The 9,883-nt window shown below is 46.7% G+C and overlaps 1 protein-coding gene across 1 annotated transcript; it reads right to left on the bottom strand.

Moving 5' to 3' along the window:
* Positions 1–6,832: 6,832 nt before the first annotated feature.
* Positions 6,833–7,732, bottom strand: LOC100426592 (uncharacterized protein C15orf32). The gene is given in 5 exon segments (XM_015143063.3): positions 6,833–6,957; positions 7,384–7,542; positions 7,545–7,613; positions 7,616–7,666; positions 7,669–7,732. Coding segments are annotated over 5 exon segments (468 nt in total).
* Positions 7,733–9,883: the final 2,151 nt, after the last annotated feature.

Raw genomic sequence — 9,883 nt, 5'->3', positions numbered from 1 at the left:
GGAACAGAAAACCAACCTCTGCATGTTCTCACTCATAAGTGGGAGTTGAACAATGAGAACACATGGACACAGGGAGGGGAACAACACACACTGGGGCCTGTCTGGGGGTGGGGGGTTAGGGGAGGGATAGCATTAGGAGAAATACTTAATGTAGATAATGGGTTGATGGGTGCAGCAAACCACCATGGCACATGTATACCTATGTAACAAACCTGCACATTCTGCACATGTACCCCAGAACTTAAAGTATAATTTTTTAAAAAATCAAATTTTATATATATATATATATACATATATATATATAAAGCTGTTAACATAGTGCTTAGAGAATTGTGGACCCCCGATGTACTGGATTTAGGAAACTAACATTCATTGCCACTCCCTTCAAAGCTTTTTGCCGCATTTATGTGGTTGGAATTCTGGGAACTGTTGCATTTCCTGGCATCCCATACCAGCAAGGCTCTGATTTGGACTCCACCAATGGGAGGCACCCATGCATGATTTGAAAAGTAGAAGAACAACAGAGGTCTTTCTTATTCCTGCAACAGGATAGAGAATCACCTGGGCATCAGGAAACAGTAGACCTGCTGGAGGTTTCGCCAGTGGCTTATGGGACCTCCTGCTACAGTTTACCCTCTTTGGGGTGGTGAGATACACAGGCTCTGGTGGCAGCTTCCTGAGGTTCCTGTATGCTCTAATTTCCTGAAATTAGTGGTAGTTTTTTCTGACTTTCATTCTCTTCGTTCATCCAACAATGTGGTAAGCCTCTAATTCTCTGCATTAAACACTTTTTTTTTTGAAATACTTGAAGAAGTTTCTGTTTTCCTGACTGAATCTTACTAACATATCTACAGAATAAAATGCAAAAAAAAAAAAAATGCAAAAAAAAGTGAGAATGAGTCTTCTTATATTTTCTTAGTAAGAAAGAGAAACATTTGAATATCTGAAAGATAGACTCTGGGGACTCTAATTGGAACAACTGAGGTTGCTGTAAGAATGGGGAAGACTTGGCTCACGTTTAGCTAGGAGAGCTCGAGGAATAAAGGATGGGAAATCATAGGCATCTTGGTAAGAAGTGAGATTTCAAAATATCTATAGATATTACCTATATTATCTTTATTTATCTTATTTATAATCTTATTTATAAATGAGATAATTAAAGAAATATTTATCTTTCCCTGCTGCTGGACAAGGGATTCTTAACAGCGGAATGATCTCGAGCAGAATAAATTGAACAAAGAAAAATGTAACCCAAATGGAAAAATGATCTTCCTAGTGCTGATGCACACGAGACTGTAGCTGGAGAAGAGATGATTGAAATAAAGAGATTTATTCCATAATAGACGTGCATCCATATGACCTGTGGGGAGAGGAAGAAACCTATAATCTCAACAAAATGATAGCTTTTTAATGTTTTGCTGGACAAACATTCTGACCCGTTTTAAATGAATGTTATCCAAATCCCATTCAACTAGCCTTTTTGGAGTTTGCTAAATTATACAATTTGTCTTCCCCTTATCTGTAGAGAAGCATGAAACCCCTCCTCCTGTCCAGACCACAAGGCACTTCTCAGAGAGGGTCTTAGGTTGTACCCTGGCATAATAGAAAGCCCATAATTTTGATACATTCAGCAATGTGATTGTCAATCAGCTCCTGCTTGTGAATGTTCCCTTCGCCTCCTTCTTCCATGCAGGTTTTAGGTAAAGGACAAGCCTTATTTTAAACTCTGAGTCTTTATCTTATTTTCTACACAAAATCAATCAAGCTAAGGGAGCAAATAAGAAGAGAGACTTCATCAAGTAACAGGGATGTGTCTTTTCCATTATCAGTTGATGGTTACTCAGATTGGGGTTGAGAGAAGCAATTTCAGTGTTACGTACTATCAAGTTGGTTCCTCATATCTGAGCTTTTATTTTTCTTGGAGACTTGAATGCCTTTCCTTCTGCACTAACACCAGCTGGAATGGAGTGCCTAGGCATTGGGGCCCAGGAAATTCCTGTCTTTATCCATCTGGACTGCACCAGGAATGGTTTCTTTGGAGGCTCCCGGAGAAGAGCCAGGGGTCAGCCACTCTGGGGTCCACTTGGTGTGTGGGGTCAGAGAGAAGAATCACAAGCAGACATGAGCTCAGGGAGGTTATGGCAGGGTGAGCCCAAGACAGGCAGGCAAATGAAGCCGCTGCATCTGAACCCTGGGCACAGTGAAGCTCATGGCTGAGGAAATGAGAAGGAGCAGACTCCGTGCCCGGGAAGATGGGAGGGCCATCTTGGACGTAGTCAGAGGAGCTTGTGGTTGCTGGGTTGGGCTCTGACTTTTGTGTGTCTTTTATTAGTGACCGTGGATTCCCATGCCAGGCTGCCAGTCATGACTTAAGGATATCCAGCTCCCTCTAATGCCTACTTTTTCTGTAGGCAAATTTAGTTTTACTGAAATCTACTGTTGGGTAGATTTGATGATAAAAGCTATTATTTTGGAGGAAGCATGTATATTAGGACAAGTAATGAACATGTATTTGTTTAGAAATGATTTAAGCGGGTTGTAAAGGAATAATGTTATTTTTATATGTGTGTGGGCATAGTTCTGTTATGTTGGTAGAATTAAAATTGTTAAGTAAATCAAGAGAGTGGGTCTCATTCTATAAGGACTAGGAGAAAGTGATGTTATGAAGAGAGGGGAGCCACGGAGCAAGGCCATGGGTGAGGAGACCCAAAGCACAGGTGGATGTTGAAAGTGGAACAGAAGTTGCAGCTGAGAATATGCCAGGCAGCCCCCACCCCATGCTGGTGGCTGTGGTTAGAGACAGTGCCAGGCCCCACTTGCCTAGCTCAGTGATCTATGGAGAAGCCACCACTTTCATCCTCAGCTCCCCATTTCTGTCCAGTTCGACTCCAACAGGAGGGTGGCTGGAAACATCCATCCTCCCCAAGAAACACCAGGAGAAAACTGATCTGCATCTCAATTGCTTATGCAATTGACAGTATAGGAAACTATAGCATTCCCTCAATGGCTGGCCTGGTAACTGGTATTACAATCAGGAGATCCATAAACAAACCATGAAAACTATGATTAGAAGTGGAGCATGGAGGTCTCATTATACCCTGGGGGAAGGTGAAGAGGAAAGAGAATGAAGGCATGAAGGGGTGGACTTGGGTTGGACAAAAACAAGGTGAGACTGCAGGTCTCAACGTTGACTGTGTGGGCACCTGCCTCTCCCTCCTCTGGCATTGCTGAGACCATTATCCACAAATCAAGGGCCTCGTGAATCAAGGTGGCCTCACCCGGGGCATCATCACGACCTAGTAGGGAGGCTGGGCGATGGTAGGAAGGCTTATTTCCCTGGTGGCTTTTGTAAATTGGCCAGGGTTGGCAGCGGTGTGATAGCTAGCAGCTTGAATGCTTCTTCTGTTCCTTGCTGCCACTGAAGAGGGTGGAGATTTCCCAGAAGGGTAGGCCAGAGAGTCAACATCCCACTATCAAAATCCCACTCATTCTTCAAGGTCCAGCCCATCTATCACCTTCTCTGTGAATCCTCTGAATGCCCCCAGTTGGTTGGATTGGCATTTCCTCTTTATTTCATTCTGTCATTGGCTGTGCATAATTGTTCCCCCCTTAGATTTGAGCTTCCTGAGGCAGGGACTGTGTGTCCTACAATGTCCACAGCAGGGCGTAGTTCATTGCTGGCTCTCAGTGGTGTCTCTGAAGCTGGATGAATGAATGGAAGCACATACTCTTTGACACACACATGGAGACCTCTTCTTGACCTATTTTTGTTGAGATCTATTGGGTGGCGCATTGGTGTAGGTTGTGTACTATGCATGTGTACTATGCATGTGTACTAAACTTCACAGCCCTGGAGCTGGAAGGGTGCCAAGCTTTGGATATGGGGTTATGAGGGTCAGAGTGTCCCAGCCTTCACTCTTCCCCTGCAGTCCATGTGTCTGTAGAGGAAAGGAGAGCTCCCTTCATGGACACATGAACTACATTCCTAAGGCGTATTTCAAAGTTCTGCTTCCATTTGGCAGTAAAGATGATCCTAGATAGAATGGATAAGTTAAGGAGGAAGGCATTGAAATGGGTGAGTTGGAGAACTAGCAGCAAATATTCAAAGGCTACTGTCTCCTCTGTGAAGCTTCCCCTGAAGTGTCCTCTCCTGTGTAAGCTTCTGCAAGCAGAGTTCCGGGCTCCTTTCTCTCTGTGCTCCCTCTCTCTACACAGCAGTGTGCCCATTGTTCTACAACAGCTCTTACAGTGCTCTCCAATGTGTCTGCTCCCTCTCCCCCTCCTACCACTGCACTGTGAGCCCCTGCAGGAGAAAACACAGGGTGTTCATATGCCAGGACATCTAGTGGACACACCCTCATGTTTCTTAAATGAATGGGTGAAGAAATCCCCTCGAAATTCATAGGTTGAAATCCCAGCCCCCAGTGTGATAGTATTAGGAGGTGTTAGGAGGTGGGGAAATAATTACGTCATGAGGGTGGGGCTTTCTTGAATGAGATTGGTGACTTTGTAAGAAGAGACCACCAGAGCTTGCCTCTGTCTCTCTGCTTTCTGCCATGGGAGAATATGGCAAGAAGATGGGTATCTGCAAGCCAAGAAACAAACTCTCACCAAGAACTGAACCTGCTGGTACTCTGATGTTGGACTTTCCAGCTTCCAGAAATGTGAGAAATAAATGTTTGTTGTTAAGCCACCAAGTCGATGGTATATTTGTTATAGCAGCCTAAACTGACTAAGATGGAGACGAATGAATGAACGAATGAATAGGCTTCAATTGCTGTATAGATTAGGGAGGCAGAGATTCCTAGAAGCAAGTTTCAACCTGAGTTTGATCCCTGTTCTGCCACTTACTAGCTATGTGACAAGCCATGGGCCTTGTCCATCAAATAGAGTTAAATAATACCAGCTTCACATGGGGTGATGGAGGAATGAACAGCCTAATCAAAGTGCTCGATGCCATGGCTGGCACACAGCACTCAACAAGTGGAAGGTATGATGGCTGGCTACTTGACTCATTTAGGGTGCTGCAGGAACACAAAGCCATTTCAACATTAAATGAGGTGCTGACATTAAATTGAGGGTGCTCTCTGTTCTATTGCTATGCTCCTAACTGCAGCTCTCAGGTAGAGGGAGACAGAGAAATGTACCTATTTTGTTCAGGCCTAGAAACTGAGGCCTGGGGAGCCCACTCGTTGAGTAGCCAAAGATGAAAGATTTTAGTAAACTGGAAAACATTCATCCATTCATTCAAGAGGGATTCATTCATTATTGGGCACCTACTGCATGCCAGGCCATGCCTGCTTGCTTCAACAGTGAAGAAGGCAGGCTGAGCTAAGTAGAAACTGAGCAAAACTTACCACAAACTAGTCCTTGCCCCCTTGGCCCGAGAAAGCAGCCCCAGAGGAGAAGCAATGAGTTGCCAAGCATCTAATGCTCTGAGTGGGTGAAGAACTTAAGCCTCCTTATCTGGTTTAATCACAAGAGCAACCCAGTCCAGGAAGCTTTTAATTTCCACTTTACTCATCATTGAGTGGCTGGATCCACTCTGCTGGGTCAGGAAGCTGAGGAGTCAGAGGTAGGGCCTGGGCCATCTGAGGTCCCCTATTTTCCCTGATGCTGCAAAGGAGGGCCTGATACCCCTTCCCTGCAGTAACCCAGCCTGATGCAAACATTTAATTTCAAGGCAAGCTGTTGGAGCAAGGGCTCCGATTAGGTCAGCTGGTAGCGTCTTGTAGCATTCAAGGACGATGCCCCACACTTTTGCAGCCCATTTCGCACTCCTGCTCTTCATTCATTTGTTCTGTCCTCTGCTTTGTTGGTTTCACTTCTCATTTCCAGGCTGGCCTCTGTCAGAGGGCGATTCCACATTTTCCCAGCAGCCTGGCCGCCTACCATCTCATTCTCAGACACTGAGCCAAGTGGCCTCGTGTGTGCAAAGAAGCATGCTCAGCTTCCCTGGCAAATTCAAAAGGCAGCCGCAGCAGCCATGGGCCCAGGGCTATGCAGCCAGAGCCTGTCGCTGGTGCTGCACTAGGAGCATTCCCACTGGGTGGACCTGGGTGACAGCTGGCGTTGGAGAGGCGCTGGCAGCTGAGCCGGGTGTGGGGACAGCAACTGTGGGAACTGGCTGGATCACTCACCTACGAAGTCTAATGCCATGGGTTTGGCTTGATCTCAAGCCTCAGTTTCTAGACCTGAGCCAAACAGGTAAATTTCTCTGTCTTCCTGTACCTGAAAGCTGCAGTTAGGATCATAGTGATAGAACAGACTGCACCCCTAAATTAATGTCAGCACCTCATTTAATGTTGGCACGGCTTTGTGTTTCTGCAACACCCTGAGTCGAGTAGTGAGCTACCGTCCATTAGTTGAATGTCTGCGGTGTGTCAGCCACTGCACTGAGCACTTTGACTAGACAGCTCCTTCCTCCATCACCCCCTCTGAAGCTGGTGTTATTTATGTCCATTTTATGACCTTCATCAGCTTCAGTGGCAGCAGATCAAGGTCAAGCTTAGAGGCTTCCTTCACCACTCTGGAACCTGAGGGCTTGAGTTTAAATCCCAGCTCAACCACTTCTTAGGTTTTTGGCCTTGGGCAAGTTTATCAACCTCTTGCTTCAGTTTCCTCCTCTGCAGAGTGAGAATAATAATAATGGCAACCTCAAATGGGTAGCTATGAGAATTAAATGACTTAGTCCACGTAAAGCATCTAGTTAGTGCTCAGTGAACATGTCCTGCTCTTTTCTGGTCATCTTCTGACCCTCTTTCTGTTTCTGTCATCCTCTGGCCCTTCACTGTGTACCTCTCAGAGGCTATTCAAGGTGAGGGTTTGCTCATTACCAGTCCTGGCTGACTCTCATAAGATGCCTCTTCCAGTGCCTCTCTATGCTTCCGCAGTTGAATTTGTAATCTGTACGCACATGAGCTACACAGAATATCTGCTTTGGGTCACGGATGTGTCCATGGAAAACAAGAGAGGAAAGCCAGTCACCCAAAGTAGCTGCCATGGAAACACCAATGCAGTGAGGCTCCGGTGTCCTGCCCAGTGGTCCAAATGCCCAAATCAGCCACCTGGCCCCTAGTTTCTTGCCTGGAGAACCTGGGAGCATGGGTGATATGCAAAGTATTTACCAACACAGAGGGACCCGAACCAATCAGAATGGACCTTGGTCACAGTGCTGGAGCACGGGGCACATGGAGGGCTTAGAGCCATGGCTCTTGACCACCTGGCAAGGAAGCATTTGAACAATTGGCATTGCTACACAGGTGTGCTCTGGGTCTGTATCTGCTTTGCCAGTGGGAAGAGCCAGGGTGCAGCAGTAGCCTATGAGTCTGGGCTACAGGAAGCTGAGTTCCGTCTTCCTGTCACTCCTGAGTGCAGGCTCACTTTTGACAAGATGGTTGAAGGTTGATAGAATTAAGTGGCCTTCAGGCCTTTTGAGCTGAGGTGGTGTTAAAAATGTTGGCTTCAGCATCAAACCATCCACTCGTGAACTTTGGCATCTTAAATGAGTCTTTAATTTCTGAGAACCTTGGTTGTTTGATTGTAAAATGGGTGCAACACCCCAACAAGGGCTAGTATACAAAGCATCTCACACAGGGTTCAGACACACGGCCTCCTTCTCCTCTTGGGGAAATCTTGGTGTTCTTCCTATTAGGTGGGACCCCTTCCCACTCTGAGGGTCAGCTGGGTGCAAGTCTTCCTTTGAAGCATCCACACTTGTTCTTTTGTTCATGCAGCAGGAGTTTATAAAGTGCCTACTCTATGCCAGGCACAGTTCTAGTGGTCAGGAATGCCTCAGTGAACACGCCAGACAAGGCCCCTGTCCTCACAGAGCGTGGAAGGGGAAGTAGAGAACATGCTAGACAGGCCTTTCCTCCCACTGCAAGCATGCGGCAATCCAGAGGCCTGGATGCCACTAACACAACGGCAGTGGCAACAAAACCCACCAGACAAAACAGAGCCTAACTTGGAATCAGGGAAGGAAACTCTCAGAAGCCAGAAGCAAAAGAAAGACTTCACACCACGGGCCTGAGAGGGGCTGCCATGGAAGTGGTCACAGAAGTTCAGGAACTGGGTCTAGGTCAGTGGTTCCCAGCTGGGGCTGCACCTCTGCGTGACCTGCGGAGCTTCAGGAGATGCCTGGACCATACGCCAGACCAAGGAATCAGATTTCCTGAAGGCCAGGCATAGGTTTCAGGAGGTTTTAAAGCTCTTCCAGTGGTTCCAATGTCCAGCTGTGCTTGTAAAGGTCTTTGGGGTGGGGCTAGGGGGTGGGGTTCTGAAGCCTGCACAACCCTGTGTAAGGCAAGGCTCATGAAATTCTCTGAGCGGGTCAAATGGGGACTGGAAAAATTCCACCCACTAGCTCAGCTAATGGGTAAAAATGCTGGGCATTTATCTGGAGCTGCAGAGGGTACAGTGTCACCCTTGGGAAATTCAAAGCTGGCCTGTGCCTATTGAGAGCACCAGGGATATGGTCACATTGCTGGTCTGTTGCCAGCACCCCAAGCAGAGTCATCAACAATTACTTTGGAGGATGGCCACTTCCACCTTCCAGGGCATAGGTGACCGCTGTGGAAAACAAGTCCCCCTGGAACATCCGAGAAGGGCAGGCAGACCATAAACTAGTGAGCATATATGTCATTGTTTCTCAGTTCTGACCGTGAGCCAGGAAGATGTCCATGATCAGCTTCCAGAGATGTTGATTAAACTTGTGTGGAGTGTGGCCTGAGCACTGGGATCTTTTAGGAGGGTTCTTGGGGTTGAGAACTACGAAACAAATGAGACAATTTAGTTTATGAAGACCACCCAGCAGGATAATGTGTCATATAATAGAAAGTAATTAGCTGAGGGAGACCAGGAGCAGGCTCCCCAGGAGGTGACATTCAATTTGAAGCATGAAAGATGAGGCAGAGGGGGCAGACAAGGAGCTGGGAAGCATATTTCCAGGCAGAGGGCACAACAAATGCAAAGGCTGTGACACTAGAATGACAGGGAGCCAGAGGGAGGAGGGCTCAAGGTCTTGGAAGCCATGGTAAGATGCTTGGAATTTTCTTGCAAGGATGAAGGAAAGCCACTGAGGGTTTAAGCAGGGCAATGATGTGATCTGATGTTGGACAAACAGAATCCTGAAAACTCATAGCTGCACACATTTCATTTGCTTTATAACACTGAGTATCCCCACTCCCTCTACCCAATTTCTCCATCTACCTTGTCCTATATTTGCGTTTTTGCAATAACTCCATATGGGAGGTCGGTAGCTGTCTTCTCCGTTTTACAGATGGAAAAATACCAGAGCCAAGTCTCATTTGTGCCCTCTAGGTTCTTGTGCGGCAGGCTTTCAGATTATCTGGTACTCCTTCCAGAGCTCCTGCCCAGAGATGGGGCACTTGTGAACAAAGATGCAGTTAACCTGTCCCACTGTTGTTATTACAGTGAGTTATATTTTTGCCCACCTTGGCCACTGGAATGAGAATGCAGTAAAACAGCTTGCCCCAGAGTGGTCTTCCCTGCAACACACAACTTCTCTTAAGCATTCATGATTCTGAGGGCCCAGTCATCCCTTCATTGACTTTGTCCAGCAGCTCCACCATTACAGTCTCATTTTAGATAATAAAGACACTTGGAAACAAATTGAAAGGGTGTTTTCCTGCACCAATCCCACTTGACTTGCCTCAGTATGCTGCATGGAGGGCTGCACTCCCCCCGTGACTGCCTGGACCCATCATGCTAGGGTCCATGTGGGTTGCACAGCAGTCCTCCCACTTCTTGGCCATTGGGTCCTCATTTTCTATTAATTCTTTAAGGGATGGCCACTCATAGCTGGTGCTGGGTCAGTTTTGGAGAACGCTCTTAAATATTTAAAAATGTTGTCATGGCTGGA

Source organism: Macaca mulatta, chromosome 7 (assembly GCF_049350105.2).
Source record: "Macaca mulatta isolate MMU2019108-1 chromosome 7, T2T-MMU8v2.0, whole genome shotgun sequence".
In the NCBI taxonomy this organism is placed as follows: domain Eukaryota; kingdom Metazoa; phylum Chordata; class Mammalia; order Primates; family Cercopithecidae; genus Macaca; species Macaca mulatta.
This window is presented reverse-complemented; position numbering and strand designations above follow the sequence as displayed.